The sequence below is a fragment of the Prinia subflava genome, chromosome 1 (genome assembly GCF_021018805.1).
Source record: "Prinia subflava isolate CZ2003 ecotype Zambia chromosome 1, Cam_Psub_1.2, whole genome shotgun sequence".
In the NCBI taxonomy this organism is placed as follows: Eukaryota; Metazoa; Chordata; class Aves; order Passeriformes; family Cisticolidae; genus Prinia; species Prinia subflava.
The window spans coordinates 111,073,610-111,096,570 of NC_086247.1; the positions used below are offsets into that span (position 1 = coordinate 111,073,610).

The following is a 22,961-nucleotide window of genomic DNA, read 5'->3' on the forward strand; positions in this document are numbered from 1 at the left end:
ACATAACTCTGTGCAACTGCCAGGCTGATTAAGCACAGTTTTCCATGTTAAACACTATTAGATATTCCATTAATCTAATAGTAATTTAAAGAGCAATTTAAGGGTGATTTTTTAAAAATAATAATTTTATTTTTAAAAAAATTACCATAGGTCCTGATGGCCCTCGGTCACCTGGATCTCCCAGGGAACCTGGTGTGCCAGAATTACCCTAAAAATAGAAATACAAGTTATATTCTTTATAATTGCATACACAGGTACCAATTTCATCAGGGAAAAAAAACTCTGTAATGATACTTTGAGTTGGATCCCGCATTTTCATAAAGATAGTCTACCACTCCTAAGGATTATTAGCAACTAACACTTGTGAAGATTCAGACCTGTACTTTCTCAAGACTTCTTGCCCAAATTATGGCTATAAAAGACCAGAGTGGCAACCAAATTAAAAACTTTTGATAAAAAAACTTTGGGTGTAAGGGTTTTACTTTTAGAACTCTCACAGAGTTAGCAGATTTATCATTCTTACTCTTCTACCCCTAATTCCTTTGGGTCCTTCAGCTCCTGGAATGCCCTGATCTCCTTCTTCTCCCTGAAAATAAATGAAATCTAGAATTTATTGGAAAGAAGACAGACAGAAACACAGGTAACCTCTTCCAAATAAGAATAATGTAAAACGACAAAAAGAAAGCAAACATGCTCATTTAGTCATACCTCTGGACCAGGATATCCCATGAATCCAGATTCTCCCTATGAAAAGAAAGGACAAATGTTGGAGTCCAGAGGATCCCTCTGACAGCCCTGGAGAATAAGGGGGCTGTACAGGGGGGTCTGGGATCTGTACAGGGGGGTCAGCCAGCCTCCCACAGAGCCCAGAAGGACTCTGATTCGAGCTTCTATCCATGGAAGTGAATGCTCACATGAAGAAAGAATCACAAATCCTAAGAATTTGAAATAAGTAGTGGATGGTTTGTTGTAGAATGTAAATATAGAAATTAGGATTCTTAGCATATGGGGCTGAAGAGACAAGATGGAGGAATTGGGGAGTGGCCCCTGTCTTCCTTGTTCTTGTTCTCGTCCCCCATCTTGTGCTGAGTTGGGTTTTAGAGATTGGTTTAGAGTAGAACTGACATGTTAGTATAGGTAATAGGCATTGGCAAAATTTTGTAAATAAAAAATACGTCTCGGACAGTGGTTGGGTCAAGGGAACTGTACATAAGGTACGGGGCTCTCTGATCCGCCCAGTCTGCCGCGTGTCCTGCTCTGCTGAAGATGCCTTGCAGAGCTGAGAAAGAACTAAGATAAGGTACCCTGCCAGGGAGGCCTGGCAGAGCTGTAAAAAGACTGAGATAATGAAAAATAAACAACCTTGGAAATGGATACCGGCAGACTCAGTTTGTCGTCTCTGCCTCTGGCTTCAGTGTGTAACACCCAGGGCAAAGAGAAGACAGAAAACCGTATTACCTCTGGGAACAGCAACCCAGGGGAAACTCCCAGGGAACAGCAACCCTGGGACGACCCTTATTACCTTGTGGGCCAGCAACCCCAAGGAAAAATCTCAGGGAAAAAGCAACATTGAGAAGTGGCGCCCGAACTTATCCGAACAGCCACGGACCCTCAGAAGAAGACAAAAACTCTACCCTTAGAAGATAAGAACAGACTCAGCAGTTGCCGACTTTGAAACGTCAGCCGGACAGACGAGGACCCAGGGCCCAGGGCCAGCGTCACCCTACAGCTGCAGGACAGCAGGGACAACACCGGTTCAAGTTCCACAGCCAGCAAAGACTTCACCTAGGTGAGACCGGTCAAAAACCCAGAACACGGGGGGAATGCATTCCAGAAATAGCTACGTATCTTATCAACTTGGCAAAGCATCACTGCTGCATAACTTGCAGCTTTAATTAACAAAGAGCCAGCAGCTCTCTAATAATCAGTTTGCCTCGAGATCCCAAATGCAGATCGGAACTAAAGTTCCAGACAGAATTTTGGAAAGAGGTGAACAAAGAACAAAAAAACTATATCAAAAAGCAATAAGGAGAGATAAAGAAGCTCTCAAATTATTGGCAAGAGCACTGCTGCAAATGATATTACACAAAATTCCGGGGAAGAATTAAAACTCCCACGGCAACAGAGAGGCAAAGGGGAATTAGATTCCCAGCCCTCTGAGCAAGTAAGCCCACATGTCGACCGCAACCCCAGAAAGGGAGGGGACGCTCAAAAGCATTCCCTAACAGCTCCTCGGGCATCCCCCACTCCGCACCCTACCCCGCACCCCGGGAAGGACACTGAGGCGGGCGGCGCGCGGCCGTGCGGTGCAGTTCCCCCATCCCCCACTGCAAAACAGCACGGGAAAGAGGGGAAAGGGCACAAGGAATGCCAGCCGTGCCGCCAGGGCGGGGGGAGAACAGAACGCGCGGGGGAGGGCGGCCCGCAGACGCCCCGCGCTGGGAAGGAAACAGCCGAGAAGAGGGGTTGGAAACAGGGCAGGTTTAGTGGCCGTGCTTGCTCGCACAGCTCAGAGCTGGAGCGAAAGTGGCGGTGGGCGGTGCCGCCGTGCAGGGGGAAGACGGGACAGGTGGCAGAAGCTGCTGCCTCCCCAGCAGGGAGGCGGAGACGGGGCAGTGCCGCGGCAGCGCGCGTGGAGGGACGGAAACAGACCCATGGCACCGCGCGAGCAAAAGGAGGCTGGTCCCCTCTTCCCCCCAGCCACGACCCCCGTTCCCCGGGAAGGAGGCGCGGGGAGTCCAACACAGACCCCGCCTCCATGTCCCCAAAGCTCCCTCCCTCCAAACATCGAACACGGAGGGACGAAGCACTGCCCCCCCCCCGTTCCCCCCCCACACAGCGGAACAGGGAGAGACGAAGGGGAAAAAGTACAGAGATCGCAGGCAGCGGTCACCGAGCGCGGGGATGCGGAAACGCGGGCAGGGCGCACGCTGATGTCGCGGACGGTGAAAATCGAGCAGTGACTGGGGGCACCACTCCAGCACAAGCTGCGGGGATGCAGGAAGCACGAGCGCCGGCGGCATTTGTAAGGGCCGCCAGCGCAGATCAGGGCGGGGCGGACCGCGGGAGAGAGCAGGCAGAGCGCGTCTTTTCGGGCTTTGCCACGCCAAGTCAGGCAGAGGAGGGGCATGGCCACGCCGGAGGCGTTTCGTTCCACGCCCCCATGCCGGTGCAGACAGGGGCAAGGCGGGGCCAGGGTGGGATTTCCCTCTAGGCACCCTCCCCCTGCCCCACCCCCTTGCAGCAACTGCAAGCAGCGTTCGGCCCATTCCCTCCCACAGCAGCAGTGCTCAGGCAGCGGGAGCTCTCGCAGCAACCCCGGTGCACAACCAAAATTAAAAGCAATTATGCAGCAATGCCAAGGCATTGAAATTATTAAAACTACACAGCAAATATGCTGGCAGCACCCAGCCGGTGCTTCGCAAGTGACAAAATTGTGAAAGTGCAGCTTTTTAAAGCATGCTTCACAAGAATTGTAAGTCCCCATCCTCAGAAAGGAGAGGGGGAAGATGATGTTGCATGATGGCAACGTATCACATTTAAGATTTATAAGAAACACGCAGCAACACGCAAAAGCTGCAGTTATCAGGGCAAAGAATTTTTCATAAATATGCCCGTTGTATCACAACATTGGCACGGATTGGCCGTGCCAGGGACCCCTCAATGTTTTTTTTTATCAAGCCCAAATCCCTCAGCTCAGTCAGAACGGCCTGGCCAGCCGGACAAGCTGAAACTGAACCCAGCCGGTTCAGCATCACCACCATGCATGGTGGAACAGAAGCATTGCAACAATTTCTAAGCAGATTGCACAGCTTCAACAACAAAAATAGTAGCAAAGGAAGCTTCCATTAACTCCTGAAGACAACAAAGTTCAAAATATGCTAGCTCAGAAACAGCAGCAAATATTCACCGTTGGTGACAGCAAGTCAGTTCAAACTCCACATGATTTTTGGACTGTAGCTCAAGCTTCTTTTGCCACTCAATCACAATCATCTTTATTTTCAAAAGATTTTTTTTATATAAGAAAAAGCAATTATTTCTTCAGTTGAAAGACTATGCTCTGGAATTTTATCCGAATTTAGCAATGCATTTCCCTCAGTTACCCCTTCCAGCATAAGGTAGTCACACCCTTTCTGAATCCTCTGCAGACAATTTCTACACATTTATATCAAGGCTACCTGCTGGGTCAGCGGCAAGTTCAGCCGTGATTTCCCTTCACCGTGCTACACAGGTATAATGTGCAGTACAGAGAAAGTAATTCCCCAGTCCTCATATAGGAGGGGGAAAATGATTCACAATATCCACTCCTCATCCAGGAGAAGGAGAAAAGTTAGAAATGTTAGCAAGCTCCAAAATGGAAGAAAGAGCATCATGGTAACAGCAGCTGAATCACATTCCTGCAAATTTACAGAATGAAAGAATTATAACAGACTGTAAAGAAATCAAGAAGAGAACATTGAAAGAGAAGAACTGTGATATAGTGAGACATGGAAAGTATTGTGTTACCAACTACTTATGATCTACAGGATGCAAACTCGAGATAGGGGCAATTGAATCACGAGGTGCTCAGAGACTGAAAGAAAGAGATGCGAGAAAATAGTTTGAAATTTCTGTACTTCAAACAGTTTTTGAAGGAATGCTAAATGGAGGAAAGCCCTTGACGAACTAAAGAACAAATAGCAAGGAGTGAATGCAACCCTCACCATGTTGCAGGTGGCAGGGGACATATCACATGACAGAGCCAAAATCCAAGCCAGGGATTTGTCACAACAGGTGCCAGCAGACATCAGAAATACATCACAAAAAACAATTTTGTAAGTTCCATTGATTGAGACACCTGAAAACATTTGTACACATATATATATATATACATATATAATAATCCAGCAAGGACCTTCAGAGTCTTTCATGTCATTCCCTGGTTGTTTCACCAAGACAATGAACAGGCAAGTAAACAATGAAATAGCAAAGCTACACCTGCTTCAATTCCTTGCGTTTGGAAATGCCAACGCAGAATGCAGATGCATCATCAATGCAATGCCTGGTCGATCGTCTCAGGCAGAGATGGTGAAGGCAGAGACAGTGAAGGCAGAGACGGTAGAGGCATGCAGTGAAGTGGACACACCTCAGCACGGCACATCAGTGCAGGCAGGCATCTGAAGAAACCAGCTTGAAAGGATCCTCCAAGTCCGGGATGAAGGAATTCTCACAGCACTTCAACAAGTGATTCAACAGAACAGCAAGTAAACATTGTAAAAAAAGATCAGAAGAAGAAAATACAATCATTTGTCCCTTTGTTGTGAAGCAATCCGTCATTGTGTGAGAAAGACAAAATGTGAGAAAGGGACATCCTATCATAAAGAAGAAAAATAGAAAATGAAATGGAAATGAGCTTTTAGCCAGAATTATTCATTGTGTGTTAATTTGAGTTATGTTTCCACATTTCACTGTTGTTGAAATTCTTGTGTAGTTTGGTTTGAGTTTAAGTTACATATTTTTAAATATATAATTCTAAAGTTTATTTCAGGTTTGGGCCCTGATGAGTTTACATTAAGTTTGTATTTGAGTTTCATGAGGTTTAATTAGTAATTAATTTATATTTTATTGATTTATTATATATGGATTTTATAAGGTTACTGCAAGTTGTAGATTTTTTATCAAGATTTATTTGTGTTGAATTCAAGTGTTGGTTGATTTAAAAAGTGATTTACAGTTTATAGAAGACATGTTTGTTTAATTTGCAAAGTTTAGTTATTTGTTTTTCTTCAACAAAGAAACAGTTTCAACTGAAATGATGATGATGGAACGTTGATAAATAAGATTTGAGGAGAAGATACAATTTGTTAGATTCCTGATTTTATTGTTGGTTGTGAATTGTTTCAGTCTTTTGTGTTTCATTTTAAATTAACAAGGGTATAAGAGCTTTGAAATGCGGTTTAACATGTTAAGTATTGATACATTGATTATATAGTATGAAAATATATATAAAAATTGATAGTACTTGTAAGTTGATATTACAGTTAAGCTTTTATGCTTTGTCATTTATTTATAGGATTTTTCAAAAGACATTTGTAATTTTGAATTTTTTCCATTTGTTTTTTAAACATTTAAGTATTTTGTAAATGCTGTTGTTGAAAAATGTAGTTGTATTATTAAGTGCAAGTCAGAATTTTTTCTTAAGTTTCATTCTAAGTATATAGTTTGTCTCTTTTGTAATCGATTTTGTATGTTTTATGCAATATTTTAGCATGTCCTTTTGAAGTTTCATTTGATTCTTTTAACTGTGTTATGCATTCGCTTGAAATGAAATTTTAGGCTTGTTTTGGTACCTCTTGTGTGAGCAGAGACATTGCATTTCAGTTTGTTAAACCTTTAAGTGTTTTTCAGAAGGTCTTGAAGAGAGATACCTGAAGCATCATTGATGATTTTTCCATCAGCTGTTGATCCTGTAATTGTTCCAATTGGTATTCAACCGTTTTCAAGAAAAGTTCCAGAAAAGATGAGTTCCTGAGTGATCTGATCAATTTTTAATCTTAAATTTTAAATGTCTCTTTTATGTAAAAATGTTATAACAGTTTGTTGTATTTTAGGCATTTGATGCTCATTGTTGTTAGAGGATTTATTTGGAGAATGTGCTAAAGAGCATCACTCCAACTTGAAGTTTGAGTTCTGGCCAAACTCTGATTTTAACTTGGACGGATGCTGTTTGCCAACAAAGCCCAGAGATTTCTGCTCCAAAAAATAATATACAAGTTATTTTGACTTGGCAATTTGATCTTATTAATATAACAGCTGAATCAACTTTGACGTGCGACCTGATGTCTTGCCCGGGAAAGAACATCGGGCTCTCCGTTGAAGGAAAGTGTTTCAGCAGTTTGCAGTCTCTGAGGTGATGGCACAAATGATTTGATAATCACTTTCATTTTCATTGGTATACCGAATTTTTCCTTTGTGTTGAGCATTTCTTTATAGAAGTCTTTTGTTATGCTTTATAGTACTCATGTCATGTTTTATATCTCCAAAAAATTGAAATAACCTTCATGATGCAAAAGGAGAGGGGAGGAATGCTGAGTGTAAATTTAAGCAGAATGTTGAGGAAAAAAATAGTACGTTTTAAACTTTTGATAAGTTCTTTTGTAGAGTCTACTTCACCAAGCAGCAAGTGGAACGGGAAGAGAAATGTGAAGAGAATCCTTTAGTCTTGAGCAGAAATCCAGAGACAGGATGGATTGGAAAATCATTTAAATTTAAGGTTTGGGGCAGGGATTGTGCTTGTGTTTTCACAGCAGCCGAAAGTGAGCATCAGCAAGGCATGAGAATCTCTGCCAAAGTCAACAGCATCAGGCGTCGGTCCAGAAATGGAAAAGCAGGCACGCAGACGTGGCTGTCAAGACTGCGGACATTTCTTCGTTCGGAATGCAAAAGATTTTGGGACTTGGGATTTCTCTTGGGACTTGAGTGGTGTTGCATTTCAGAGATTCCCACAGAGAGTGAGGCCTTTGAACAAGCAGTTCAATTAAGTGTTATACCTGTGCCTTGTGTTCTCACCGATTGTCTTGGGCAGTGGGATAGTTTTGCCCATGATTCAGTCAGGGGAGAATGGTTGGGAAACTCTGGCCAATGCATCAGAGTTGAACATCTTTCATTTGATATACTTAAGATCAGGGAAATTCTTTTCATCATGCTTTATGAGTTTGTTAGTAGGCAGGTGATTGAACAAATAGTCGATCCCAGAGAACATCCCTCCAGCAATTTCACAGTTCATTTTCAACCTAGTGGACAAATGGGATGTTCAAATGAAATTCTTTTCTATGGTTCTTTGTGAACCTCGGGAATGAAAACTTTTGGCTCAGCAGAAGAGAATTTTTGCAAAAGATTTGGTCCTTCCTGGAGTGACACAAAAAAGATAATATCGTAGAAGTCACTCCAAATCATATGATTTGTAAAAGTGCATCACCTTGGTGTAACTACACTGAGATGTCAGATAAACTAGCAAACCAGGTTTCAATGTTATTCCCGAAATGAATCTTTTTCATTTGTGAAGATAGGATTCGGTCTGTACTCCCTGCAGATGTCAAGGATGGTCCATGCAGCAACAAGAGATGTTTTTTGTTAACACCCAGCATGACATTGATAAAAGAGCAAGAGAGGAAAGATCTGTTGAACAATATGATCCAAGTTGTGACGGCAATGCAGACAGTATCAGGGATGATTTTAATACTATTGGATCAAAGGGGCTGTTGTTAGAACAAGTATGCCCATGCCATTTCTCTTACACTGAATGATTTGTTAACTGATATTGACAGTGTAAGACGAAAACAGAACAGCAATTGATTATTTATTGCTGATGCTGTGACACGAGTAGATAAGTTTGAAAAGATATTATGAGAACATAAGACAATTGGAAAAAGGCTGTGAACCAACTTATTATGAGAACTGAGCCTTGGATGGATGGAATGTTCAATGTGTTTAACCTTTTATCATGGTAGAGGGAACTTTTGAGAGTATGTGTGTATTCCCTATTGAAGCTTGTGATTCTTCTGATGTATGTGCCGTGTTTGCTTCAGTGCATGCGGCGCGCCATGGATGGAGCTGCCAGAAGGGTGTTTTTGGTGCAAACAGGAGGGGGAGATGTTGGAGTCCAGAGGATCCCTCTGACAGCCCTGGAGAATAAGGGGGCTGTACAGGGGGGTCTGGGATCTGTACAGGGGGGTCAGCCAGCCTCCCACAGAGCCCAGAAGGACTCTGATTCGAGCTTCTATCCATGGAAGTGAATGCTCACATGAAGAAAGAATCACAAATCCTAAGAATTTGAAATAAGTAGTGGATGGTTTGTTGTAGAATGTAAATATAGAAATTAGGATTCTTAGCATATGGGGCTGAAGAGACAAGATGGAGGAATTGGGGAGTGGCCCCTGTCTTCCTTGTTCTTGTTCTCGTCCCCCATCTTGTGCTGAGTTGGGTTTTAGAGATTGGTTTAGAGTAGAACTGACATGTTAGTATAGGTAATAGGCATTGGCAAAATTTTGTAAATAAAAAATACGTCTCGGACAGTGGTTGGGTCAAGGGAACTGTACATAAGGTACGGGGCTCTCTGATCCGCCCAGTCTGCCGCGTGTCCTGCTCTGCTGAAGATGCCTTGCAGAGCTGAGAAAGAACTAAGATAAGGTACCCTGCCAGGGAGGCCTGGTAGAGCTGTAAAAAGACTGAGATAATGAAAAATAAACAACCTTGGAAATGGATACCGGCAGACTCAGTTTGTCGTCTCTGCCTCTGGCTTCAGTGTGTAACACCCAGGGCAAAGAGAAGACAGAAAACCGTATTACCTCTGGGAACAGCAACCCAGGGGAAACTCCCAGGGAACAGCAACCCTGGGACGACCCTTATTACCTTGTGGGCCAGCAACCCCAAGGAAAAATCTCAGGGAAAAAGCAACATTGAGAACAAAGACTTCATAAGAACCTAGAACTTTGTGATCTGCTTAGTGTTTGATGTCTTTAAAACAAAAACAATTTCAACATTATTCTCAGCTTTACAACTCATCGGAGCAATAGTAGCTGCTACTCTGGTCTCAAATGACACCATTTTAGATTAATGCCTTGCTCATCTAAAGGAAGAGCACTTTAAGAATTTCCATCACTTTCTAAATTTTCAAGAATATTCCATTTCTCAAGTAAATGTTTTATCAAAAGTTATTCATGCCTCCTAACAACATGCAGAGGAATTCCCATGCAGCATGTGAATTCGGATTCAGAACTCAGTGTTTGAATGTAGTTTGAAAATTTTATATCATCCAGACTAAACAATGATACTGTAGTATTTTCTTGGCTTTTTAGAAGTCAATTCATCAACTGCTTTCAGTTACTTCAGTTTCTAGTGTGTTCTTTGTTTACCCATGAGAAATACTGAAACTTTCACAAAAACCAATCAGAAGTGAAGTGTACCTTTTTAAACATTGGGGTTCACACTACTTATATATGTCCTTGTCCTCTTGCATATAACACATAACCTATGAAACCCTGCCATCAAAGAAAATTGTTAGAGCTAAGAAGGTAAGAAGAGATTGGAAAATAAGAAGCATCAAGAGCCATTTTACCAAAAAACCATTTAAGAAAAAGGAGTTAATCTATTGGAGAGGCTCCTAGAAAGCCTTTCATATCTTTTCTGCAGATTTCTGCAGCACTCTGGTTCTCCCACAGACAGGGAGAGTGAAACAGATGGGCCTACCAGTGAGATTCACTGGACCCTTCCTGTTTCACAAGCAAGAAGAAAGGACTAGTGTTGCAGTACTGCACATACACTTTGAAAGGAGAACTGCAGCTGTTTCCAACATCCCCACCACTTTGCTCATGGACTGATCCAGTGGTGCTATGGTTTTGACCTCATACTTTCTGTATACTTTTTATTTTAGCTGAAAACTTGAACAATTTTAAAGAAGAAGGCATTTAATTTCTTTCTTTTTTCAACACTGTGAAGGAAATTATACAAATTTCTTAGCATCCAGAGGTTAATCGTCAGATCTTCCTGCTGACTGTAGGAGCATAAGGAAAATATTTCACAGGAAAACAGTGAGGATGTTTGGAGAGTATCAACCCCACCTTGGCAGTTAGGAAATCCCTCCTCTGAAACAAGAAAAATTAAAAGAGCCCACAATGGCTGGCCCACCAATACTTGCCAATAATGATCTTTAGTCAGGCAGGCTGAAGTGGGAAGAAAGCATTGTGTACTGCAAGTACAATCCTCCACATATATACACATACATAAGGGAAAGAGTATGAGTGAGGAAGAATATCCTCTGGAAGAATGTCTCACAAGGATCATGGTAAGCCTGAGCCTCTCCCTGAACCTTAGAAATGGACTTTGCATGTCTTGAATTTCTTTTTAATCACACATGGATGGTCATGTTTGATAACACAGTAGAATGGAGACTGAGAGACTCTCTGACTTCAAGCACATACCTTTGCTCCTTTGCTTCCTTCAAGACCATAGGCATCTCTGCCATCCATGCCCTGTGTGGGTGAAATATACTATGAGTTAACTTTTAATAGAGGATCTGGTTTATATTGAATTTCATTTTGGAACAAAGATGTCCCATTACAATGAGGTACCCAAGCTGTTAAGACTGATGAAGTAGGACAATCTATCAAAACACAATCTAAAAACACTAGCAAACTGTGGCAAAAACTGTAGAGGGAAAACAAGGATAGAGGTCATAGTTCCTTTCCACTGTGTGCTCTACCTTTAGCATACTTTCTCTCTTCTAGAGAATTTGAGGGGAAAGATATTCTCTCTAGCCCACATGAAATTAAGTGTCCATAAGGAAACTGAGAACCAAAGGTGAAATAATTTTAATTGTATCAAATCAAGAAAATAGAAGGGAATGAACATTGCTGATTCAGATGGATAGGTATTAAAGTATAGGCGTCCTGAATTACAGCAGAAAGACTCACAGGAATGCCTCTCTGTCCGGGTGGTCCAGCTAAGCCCTTCTCTCCAGGGTCACCAGGTTCACCCTGTTGTAAGTGAAACACAAAAGCCATTAGTTTGCCTCATTCAGGAGAATTCTTCTTTCTGAAGTGCAAACCTGTCTGTTAAACTGAAGTGTGCCTGTACATTTTATAGACTACTTGATGCTGGGCAAAAGCATTCCATTACAGACCATATTTCATGGACTGCTCCTGGTGATAGAATTGGAAAGGATTTGGCAAATCAGAATATGCTGAGCATTCATGCAGCTAAACAAACAAAGGTGTTGTTCAATAAAACTCCCATTGTAATAAAGAATTACACAGGGAAAAAAAGTGGGATTTGGAAAAAATTATATTAATGGTAGTAGGACATATTCTGAAATTCTACCAGCCTGAAGCACCTGTTGATAGCAAATTCTATTTCTCAGGCAGGCTGTCTGCACTGTGCTCTCAGCCCTTTTCGCAGCATTTCTTTTCTTCAGTTCCATTTTTGCTTTCACTTTCTAACTGAATATTCTTCTAACAAAGACCCTAATATTAAACAGCACAAAACTAGACTGACAAAATGGAATGTATGATGGAAATTCCAATTTTTGTCACTGTTTTAATATATGTTTTCATACAGTGATTCTTTTCATGGTAGCACTTTGACCTTCTGATACCTCTCTGTCACTAAAGGTTTACAACCCTTGAAAGAGATGAAAAGGCTTAGCTGGCTAGTATTATTTGTGATTTTTAGATTCAAAGATGCAACAGCACCTAAATTGAGTTATTTTTATTAAATAAAATTTCACATATCAACACATATAAATGAAAGGTAAGTAAGGATAACATTTATTATAAGAAAATGAACTCTAATGTGAACAACCTGTTAATATAAGCCTTCCTGTTTGACTTCATGTTTGTTCAGTTCTTCTCAACATGTGCATTCCTCAAAAACAGACATCATAACAGTCAAGGTTCCTTGGACAGGTTTGGAACGTTTAGAAAAACAAGGTTAAAATAAGCAGATATGTTTCTTTGAACTGAGAAGGTCAGATTGAAGGCTAGGAAAAAGTTTTTCACCTAAAGGTGAAGTCACTGGTTCAGTGTTGGTCACTGGAACAGGCTCCCCAGAAAAGTGGTCATGGCACAAAGCTTGTCAGGCTTCAAGCAACATCTGAATGATGCTCTTTAAGGTTTAGTTTTATGTAATCCTGCAAGAAGCAGGGAGTTGGACCTGAAGATCCCCGTGGATCCTTTCCAAGATGAGATATTCTATGATTTATTGGTGAGTACTTTCAATGGATTGGACAGACACTAGGAATCATAAAACTAACTCAAGGGTCAGCACTGCCTTATTTCTGATCCATTGTATGAGAAGCGAGATCCCATTCAGAACAATCATCACAAGAGCAATTACAACAGTGGTCATGGCAACACTAAAAACTTCTTAGTATAGTTCTGATATGTGTAAGTTTACCCTAAACACATCACTTTGCTTGCCATGCAAGCTAAAAATATCTTTCAAACTTAACATTCTGCATGTTTCACAGCACAGAACTAACTCTTTGTTAGTCTGTGCTTCTTTGATCAGTCTTGAATGAATGACACTGTTAGATTGCTGCAAGTGGACATTTTGAAAATCTTTACCTTTGCTCCTCTTGCACCTAACTTTCCAACAGAGCCAGGTGAACCGGGCGTCCCCAGACTACCCTGTGATAAGAAGTATCAGTTAAAAGGTGCACAATCAAAAAATCAAAGCCTCGCTGCATCCAAGGATTCATTGCCACTTGAAATTACTCGAGAATCAGTAAAAATATTGGGCTTTTGGGGACCACAAGTAAGAGTTACTGGTCAAGATATCATTCTACTTATTTCCTGTCATCTGTACAACTGCCATAAAATTCTCAACATGCTATCAAGTATGACATAAATATTACTTTCTATCTACAGAGATACCTAGTGAATACATGCTATATGCACAAAAATATTAATGTACACATATAATTGGTTATGTAAGCATAAGCATCATTACTGGACTGAAACAGATGACCAAGGCTGACAGCATAGGACATTTCAATGTAACCTGAGTTACAATGGTGTAATTACAGAACAAGAATCCCCAAAATCAACAGCATCACAAAAGTGAGAAGTTAGCAGACAGTTCAGCAACTCAACAGTTACAACCTCATCACACCCTAGCACTTGCTATTCATGCACCTAAATTTATTTTCAAGGCTGTGATTTTATTATATGAGACTGCAAAACAGTTTTCTGAAGTATTACACCAAAAAGCCCTAGATTTCTACTTTTTTAAGCTTTTTTTAAAATAAGAATGACATAAACACTGAGAATGAAAAGCCCTAGTGGGTTCAGCAGGAATATATTATTTAAAACTAACCGGAGGGCCTGGCATGCCTTGTGGTCCGGGAGGTCCTCTGATCCCTTGTGGTCCTCTGGGGCCCTGATGTAGAGAAACCATTGAAACAAAAAGTCAGTTCAATGTTAACAGCCTTTCAATGACAATGATGTTGTTCAATGACCAGAACCTCACTGCCTGTTTCACAAGCCTTATTTTACAGGTGCAACTTTTGGCTGTTTGGTTATAAGGATTTGCCTGTGTGAAGCACCTGAGATGGTCACTGCCTGCCAGCCTGATTCAGAGACCCACTGAATTGTCTAAGACACTATGGAAGCCAGAAACAGCCTACTATAAACTAGGCACTCTGTCTCCATCCTAAAATGTAAAGTTAAAAGCATCTTTAGAGTATCTAAGAGCATCTCTAAAGTAGAAGCTACTGTAAGAAGTCTACCATGATAATTCTCTTCAAAATTATTCAACCTAGCAATTTTTTTAAACACAAAGCTTTTCTCATTGGTTTTGTCAATGCAATAGATTTTATGTATTTATTGCTAGCAATTTCTAAGTAATTCATTTTGAAGATATCTGCTTGATAATATCATATAAGTTGGAGGTCTGTTGGCTCAATTACTTATTTTTGTTGCTCATGTTCCTCTTTTAATTTCATTAGAAGTTGTACCCATGCAACTTGTCACATTTAATTCCTCAGGGTTACAGAAAAGATTTCCAAAGGTAGTAACTATTATCTTTGCAAGGTAATTATTATCTAACTCATAATACTCATTAGTTGAAGTTAACAAAGCTTCCCAAAATACAAACAAAACATCAAGGAAGAAAATTCATTTTTGCTGTAACTAACATAAAAACAACTCAGAAGTTCTATTAGTTACCTGGGGGCCTGGAAAACCAGTTTCTCCTGAGTAACCTGTTTCTCCCAGATCTCCTTGCTCACCCTGCCAGAACAAAACCCAACAAAATAACAACAAACACAGACAAATTAGTATTTCTCATTTTCACATCAAAAGATAATAGTTTCATATCTATATAGATTATCAGTTGATAGAATGCCTTCCAATGCACTCAAACAGTTTTCAAAAAGCTTCAAATTTCTGTTGAAGAAAAACAAAAAGCAGAAGAGTAGCTTTTCTTTAGTTTTTTTGGGAGGTGTAATGAATATAAAAGCTGCAGCAGGAGAGGTTAGTTTTATTTTGCTGAACACATTTTACACCATATCTCAGCAATATTTGTGCATTACCCTTGCCAACTGCAAAGACCAGAAGTCATAAAGCCAGGCCACAAGGGCAGATCCTCTTTCCCCTTATCCATGGGTAATGGCTCTGCAGGGGAATCATGACTTCACAATCACACTAGAATTAGACCCCTTTTTTTTCTCCCCATTTTTTACTCTGTTTATTCAGTGAGGCAAATCAAATACATCTTGATGACAGAAAAAAATTTCCAGCTCCCATCTCCATAGAGCTGTCTATCTGAGGATGTGCCAGTTTAGCTAACGTCCATAAGAAACACTCACTGCCTTCTGGATTGAGTAAAATTAACATCAAGATACTACAGGCCTTACAGACCCCCTTTCACCAGAGAAATCATAAACATATATCTGAAGATTCTTGGGAACTAGATGGTTCTGGATAGAATCATATGAGGAAAAATGAATTTAAAAGGCTGAACTTTCATTCTGCACCATATTAATGAAACAACAAACAAACAAAGAAACAAAAAACCCAGAAAAAAAAGCTGAAAGCAAAAAAGAATGTTAATTTATAGCCAGAATAAGAAAATAGTAAAATCACTAAGTATATGATATTGCCAGAAAAAATAATGTAAAAAATTAAGTAGAAATAGATTTTCACAAAAATAATTTTGACTGTAATAAAAATGGATACATTTCTTAGGCACACTCTTCTAAAATCTAAAACCAATTTAAAGTTTTCAGCTACTTCAATTTACTTTGAATCAAAACCCAGAAAAGTGGTTGCCCTTTTTTCTCCCCTGCCTTTTCCTCTCTCTCTTGCGTTCCTTTAAGTTAATCTCCTTTCCCTCTACACTATTTTGCTTCATTTCCAGAACACAGATTGCAGTGTTGTTCTTGTCTGTGACAAATACCTCTCCGATACCACACCACACCTTCCATTCCTTCTGCCTGCTGACTATTTCTGACTGTTAAGAATGACTAGCTGTGCTTCTTTATGTTGTTTTAACTACTTGAAAAATTAGTCTCCTTTTATCACAGAAAGGCACAGACATTTGGAACTGCAAGTCCTGGGAGGAGTGCTTTTTAGCATATGGAGAACAGCAGTGGGTTCATGCTGAGTGCTAGGGAAGTCAATGACTTAGTTGATGAGGGTGTTATTTCAGTGCCTTTTATTAACAGCTAAATCTAAAACAAGTCCTTATGTGTTAGATGGGTGAATTCTGGCTCGCTGTCTCTAATTTGATTATTTGTCTCTCAGCACATCACCACAAATATCCCTCTTATCTACCTGAAAGAGGGACTCTTCTTTATCCCATTTCAGCACAAAACCTTCCTCATCCAGAGGGACTGGTTGTATCCTATTTCCTTACAAAGCAGGATACTGGGGTCCACAGAAGGGCCCTTGAAGAACCCACAAACGTCAAAACTAAATAGATCTGCTTCCTAGCCCAGGGACACCAGGACAGCTTTACAGTGAAGCTCTCATGACTTCTGCTGATAGAGCTGTGCCCTGTGGCATCTTTGTAACATCCTGCTGTGCAAGAGATCTCCGTGGAAGGACACAACACCCACAGCCTCATCCAAGGATGGGTGCCACTGTTGTATTGCAGGGTTTCCTGTTCCATCTTGCTTCTCCAGGGGATTGGAAGACAGAAGTGTGCAATTCTCTTTGCCATTCACTTTTTACATGTTTTCAGTGAAGGATATCTACATTACCTGCATTTGATCATTGATTGGTACCTACCTTTCAATGCTCACTGACCCAGACAAATGTTTTTTTATATGCTTTTAAAAGTCAAAGCTCATAATCAAGTACTTGAATGAAAACAATTTGAAGGTTCTCTGTTACTGTGCATTTCAGTCATTTCTCTTGTTCCCTGCCATTTTACAAAAGGGTGGCCTCATCACTGGCCTAGGGGGCTTCCGTAGAAATGAAGAGGATTGTCTCAACTATTATCAATTAGTTGAAAAGATTCGACTAACATTTTACTCTGTGAATTTACTAAACACTTTGAACATTCTTATTTTTTAACCACATAAGAGTTCTTGTGCTTGTTAGTACAACCAAGATATGGTACAGATCCATTTCCACTGACTTCAGCTGTGGTCCTGTTACCGCCATAGCTTAGTTGGATTAGCTCTTTTTGTTGGTACCTGACAGAATACTGCAAACATTCATGAGATATCAGCTGCAATCCAACAGTGAAAAGGAAAAAAAAAGGCACAAAGTTTCAAATTACCTAAGAAATGGATTTCTGAGTGATCAAGCAAGGATTGGAATAATTAAGAAGCAGACTTCATGAATATTCTTCAATATTTTAATGTAAAATGTCTTCATAAACCCTATAAAGAATTTCTGAGATAGAAATACAAAACAAGTGCAAAATGCTCATATTCTTTCAAGTTATGCTGACCCTGGCAACAGCCAAAGCATGGTGCTTTCTCCCTACCGGCAGATAGTATGAAAATATTCCAGTATATTCCTATCTGCAATGCCTCAGTGAAAATTTTGGATTCTCAAAGTAAAATCCAAATTGGGGCTTTCAGAAACCAGGTGGGGACAGGGGCTTTGGCACATGGCATACATGTGTACTGCAAAAACCTGGGGAGTGACCAGACTTCAGTTTAGGGAACTTGCAGGACTCTCACTTCTGATTGACATTGCCCAGTAAAATATTAATTTGAATCATTCTAAATGCAAAAAAATCTGCATTACCTGGTTGCCACACAGAGGAAAAAAGTAATAAAGGTATAGCAAAATGTCTCAACAGGGGAGGGACAGGAAGCCCAGAAATCAAGACAAATCAAACACTGTGCTGCTGAAGAAATATTATTGCCATAAAAGACAGTCTTTTTCCTTCAGTGAAATCTACGCTCTATATTGCGTCACTATGGTTATTCTTGCTATTATTTATTAACATTTTACACTTGGCCTACTCAAAATGCTGGTTGGCACTTTTATTCAGAAGCTACAACTCTACCCATTCCCCAGACTCCAACACACAGCAGGACTTCAAGATATATTCCACCTGTTGGTACTGACAAAGTTGTACACAAAATTGTAAAGTTTCCTTGGGTTTATATGCACTAAGATAAAGGGGGAAATCTTGTATCATGGTATACACCATCTTCCTTATCTGTATTCGCAGCTTGGTAGAGAGATTGGGTCAAATGTGAACCATTTGTGCTAAAGTAAGGTTTTCTAGAATGATCATGTAACCTATACTTGAGTACTCAGAATTTAATTTTTACTTGCACTAACCCACCCTTGAATATAGCTGCTTTTAGAACTGCTTTGTTAACTGTATTTTGTAATTCATACCCTGGGACAAACAAGTTTTCTTTTCCAAGAACATTATCTGAATCACCATTTAAGAGAATTGCAGTGATGTCTTTACTAAGTACATCTCAGGAAAGTTTTCTTTCATTTTGACTCTATGGCTATAAGTCTGGGAAAACCAGGGCTACTACCTAACAATGAGAGAGATTTTGTCATCTCTCAATAATGTGAGAGATTTTTCAACCAGAGGATCTTCCTGGAATGCTACACAGTCAGTATGCAGTGGGTTTGACCTATTTTGTACATCCTTTATTCTTTTAGGTATTGAGTTGGGAAATCATTTCCAAAATCTTGGTTATATGTTTGAGCCAATTGTCAGAGCCGCAGTTAACACTGCTTATTTTGAGCAAGTGTTGTGTAGAACTTGCCCTAATTTTATCTGTGCATGTGAGCATCATGCATATCTCTGTGTGCATGCAGCAAAGGAGGAATAAACTATCAGACTTTGCAGCCTGACTACTCATTCCTGTCATCTTTAGTGACAGTCTTTTCTCTAGCTGTGTTCCCATACTTGCCCTAACTGTAAAAGTCCTTTTATTTTGAAGAAAATTCCCTTCCAGTTCTAAATCCTTCAAGTCAGGAGGGTCTCTACTACCTCCACCTGAGATTCAAAGGCTGCCTTGGTTTGAAATAGACTTTTGATTGTTAAACACTTGTGTCTTGGCTCACAGTGAAATTTTTCCCTTTAGAGGAGCAAAGGGTTGGACATGTAGCTGCATATAAATAGGGAGCAACAGTGTCAGCCACTCACCTTTATACCTGGAGGGCCTCTTCGACCTGCTGCACCCTAGGAAGCAGTGGCATGAGAGATTACATCCAGAATACTGAGCAATGTGAAACAGCACTATATTATAAAACACATTATATACACAATAAAACCAAATACAGCTTAAAGAAGGCAGACATTATTTCCACAGAAAGATTTAAGGTGAAAAAATGAGAAAAAGGTGGATTTGGGACTGAAATTCTTACACAAATAAGTCTTTCCAAAAAGAGAAAATAATTTAGATCCTTAATAAGTGCAGAGAGAAGACATTTCAACAAAATTCTTCCAGAAGAAAGAAAACATCTTCCAGTCAGCTGCCCTTTGGCTAAAATAAAGAGAACAAAAGTCCTCCTCTCTCCCTATGAGCCCAGAGGTTTGCACCATTTCCTGCTGCACACTGCTCAGTAGCTCTAGTGAATGTTACTGCTAAACCTCACATCACCAGAGGCCTTTAGGATGTTTTTGCAGTCTGACTGAGGAGTGATCATGCCAGACTTTGGCATTAGACACCATTCCGACAGACTAGAAGAGAGGCCTTCACAATTTCCAATCTCCAGTGAACTAAAAAAGAGCAGATCTGCTGCCAGTGAGCTTATTCATATGCTTGAACAGACATAGAAAACTTGTAGTCATGGGCAGAAAGAAGAGATAAAGCTAGGGTGGAATTGTGAAACAATTAAGGATCATTGAAAAAGAAATTGAGTTTAAGTCTTGTGACTTCATATGAATCAGACCTGAAATTAACAGGAATGCAAATTCCTGATTTTAAAGAAGAGAAAATGATTTGCAATATATATAAGTTACTAAATTTAAGCCATATACATTTCACTATGAAAACTTCAGAAGATTTTTGTTCTTTCTTCTCGCAGGAGTTTGAAGGGTGGGATAACACGAAGAACACAAAAATGGGTTTTCTCAGGAGGAACCCCACTGTATGTTTTACCAGTTATTTCCACCCCACATTGATTGCTATGCTTACATCTAGGCCAGCATCACCCTGCTCTCCTTGGAGTCCACATGGGCCTGGGTCTCCCTGCAAAACAAAGTAATGACCAAGCTCTTTTAACACTCTTTCCTTCTTCTTGTACATGTACAATCTTCTTTATACATTCCTTCTTTGTTTGTTCTTCTAAGTATTTTCATTGTAATCAGTTGTGTCATACTAATGTTGATTCTTTTTTTTTTACAAATCATTTATATTCAAAAATTATAAACCAGACAGATCATGTCTGCTTTGGATTTCCAATTACTAACAGCTAATACTGGGTCAAGGCTTCTGTGAAATCATTTTTGTTGACTTCAGGCTTTCAGTTGGACAACTAAAGATGAGATTTGCTTACAAAGACTCACCAAAACCCAATTATTCTTCAAAAAGTAACCCTCAGAGTTTTTCTACTGCTTTCAGCATGCTCTACATGGATACACATGTAGGCATTCAATCCTACTTGTTCAGAGAGAAACAGACTCCTAAATCAGTGGATTTTTCTCACATTTGCCATCCTCTTAAGCTTTCATTGACCATCATTTTTATGCTACTGTCCGACTAGTTATCAGCTTTGCTTATTCTTTCCAAACAAATTGTAATGGTAACGAAGCCATACTTTACTGTTATGCTTTTTTCCTTGCAGTTTTGCTAAAACACCTGTTAAAAACTCAAACATGATTATATAAGCATATATCCCAGCTCTTCTATTTACAGATCAAAATGGAGTTTACACCACACTGAGACAATAGCAGTTCCATAACAAAATCAGTACAGCCTGTTGATACCCTGTGCATTTTTCCCAGCATGATTTTTAGCATTATCCTTTCAAACCATTACTAGAAGCCTCTCAAGTTGCTGATGCAAATCTGTGGTAGAATAATCTATTTATTCTAAATCCGTATTTTCCCTTAGCTATCTATTATGAGAATATTTCCATTGTGTTTGTAAACATTTTTTCCTTTTTTGTTTTCTTTCTTTACTGTATCAAGTGCTTCCTGAAGCTTTCTCTGTTGCAGACAAACAGTAAAGGCAAAATACAAACAAACAAAAGCCTCCTTGGTCACTGGACAGCCAACAGAAATTAGCAATTATGCAAATGCTCTCTCTACAAAACAGACCAACTTACTTACCTGTGGTGCTAGGTTTCCCTTCTCACCCTTAGGACCAGTAACATTATTGTTAGCCCCAGGATCTCCCTGAAAAAGATCAATGGAAAGCTCAGCATTTTCCATTACCATACCTTTATTACTTTGACTACAGCAGAAGGATACAGAAATAGAATTGATCAGATTTGTAATTGCAGACAGCAAGAAATAAAAAGGCTATTTTAAATCAAGATGTGTGTAAGAACATGACATAGGAAGTTCTGCAAAGTCCAATAAGTCCTTTTCCACAGAGATTAAAAGCAAAATAACTAATGGACATCAAATTAAACTGAAAATGTGAAACTGTTCTGGTTGATTTGATATAGTTAATTGAGTTAAGATCATAACTCATGAGTTTCAGATGAGGAGTTACACTAGAATGGAGTTCCGTTTTGCCACTTAATGCTAGATCAGGTGAAATCCTGATCTTTCAAAGAGGCAAATTACCAAGACACTTGAGCATTTTTTTTTCAATATAAGCTTTAAAGACAGGAGTCAGCAAAATATATGATTGTTTGCAACAAAGTCTTTGAAATATATGTGAAAAGACAAAGTTTTGTCTTTTCAAGACAAAAATTATGGTGTCTGCACTGGAATTTTAGTCCTCAAGGAGTGCATTTATGTAGGTCTCTGGAGCATGCAAGGAAAAAATGTGAACATGAAGAAGTAACTTGCCTTTGCATTATTGTAAATTGCTAACCAAGAGCCAGTGCACAGGGTTTTCAAGCGATCCAGAATTCCTCTGTAGGGTGGGAACCAACAGGGAAGACTGACCTAGTCCACCTGGTCTTTTCACCAGACCATCTGGTCTAGTGTGAGGTGTCCCTGCCCATGGCAGGGGTTGTGGAACTAATTAGTTGATCTTTAAGGTCCCTGTCAGCCCAAGGCATTCTATGATTCTATGACAAGTAGCTCCAAAAGGATTTATGTTTCCTAAGGTGAAAACAAACAAACAAACAACCCAAAAATTCATAAACAAGCAGGAGACCTGAGGCTCAAACACCTGCTTCCCAGCAACACATCAAAACACATCAGTCCATCTACATCGGAAGAGTCAAGGCTCCTAGAATATGCCATTCTTCTTGCAGAGTACTGCATTTTCTAGGACTGTGAAAAACTCTTCAAATCACATATATTTCAGACATCTCCATCACAAAATCTAGATGCAAATCAAGGAAATACAATAAAAATAAAGGAATTTATGCACTTGCATGATCTCCTCTTAGACCAGATTCTCCTTGTTCACCTGGTTCTCCTCTGGGGCCTTTTCTGCCCTAAATTCATAAAAAGAGCACAAACAATTCAGCTACAAGTATAGATAGTATCTGTGGCAGTAGAGGACCAGATCTGTTGAAGTCAGTGGAGCTACACTGATTCAGAGTAGGAGTGACAGCATATTAGAGAACAGGCAGCTACTAAAAACAGCTCACCGGCATTACAGACAGCATTACACTTTGGAAAGATGTTTCCACAAAATCTAAACATTACTATGAGGAGTACTTCACCCATTTTCCTCTGCTGCCTTTCTCTCCAGAAGGTCCAGGAAATCCACGTTCTCCCTAGACTCAGAAAGGGGAGAAAAAGAAGAAAAAAAAGTTTGTCAGGTTCTCAAGCCTTTTCTGGCAGAATCCAGCTTCAATCAGGTATACAATTCTAAATACCCAACAACAGAACTTCTGTTCAGCATTAAAGCCCATTCAAGG

General features: G+C 40.0%; 1 protein-coding gene across 1 annotated transcript in view; it reads right to left on the reverse strand.

Annotated features, from left to right (window-relative positions):
• Positions 1-22,955, reverse strand: part of LOC134547112 (collagen alpha-4(VI) chain-like) — a 26,689-nt gene extending 3,734 nt beyond the window's left edge. The window contains exons 1-14 of the mRNA XM_063390729.1: positions 22,920-22,955; positions 22,764-22,817; positions 22,470-22,532; positions 21,244-21,309; positions 20,108-20,161; positions 19,114-19,149; positions 14,703-14,765; positions 13,852-13,914; positions 13,101-13,163; positions 11,451-11,513; positions 10,959-11,009; positions 709-744; positions 524-586; positions 146-208 (exon numbers count right to left, since the gene is read on the reverse strand). Of these exons, the coding sequence (XP_063246799.1) occupies positions 146-208; positions 524-586; positions 709-744; positions 10,959-11,009; positions 11,451-11,513; positions 13,101-13,163; positions 13,852-13,914; positions 14,703-14,765; positions 19,114-19,149; positions 20,108-20,161; positions 21,244-21,309; positions 22,470-22,532; positions 22,764-22,817; positions 22,920-22,955 (774 nt within the window). The remainder of the gene's footprint in view (positions 1-145; positions 209-523; positions 587-708; positions 745-10,958; positions 11,010-11,450; positions 11,514-13,100; positions 13,164-13,851; positions 13,915-14,702; positions 14,766-19,113; positions 19,150-20,107; positions 20,162-21,243; positions 21,310-22,469; positions 22,533-22,763; positions 22,818-22,919) is intronic.
• Between the last annotated feature and the right edge of the window lie 6 nt (positions 22,956-22,961).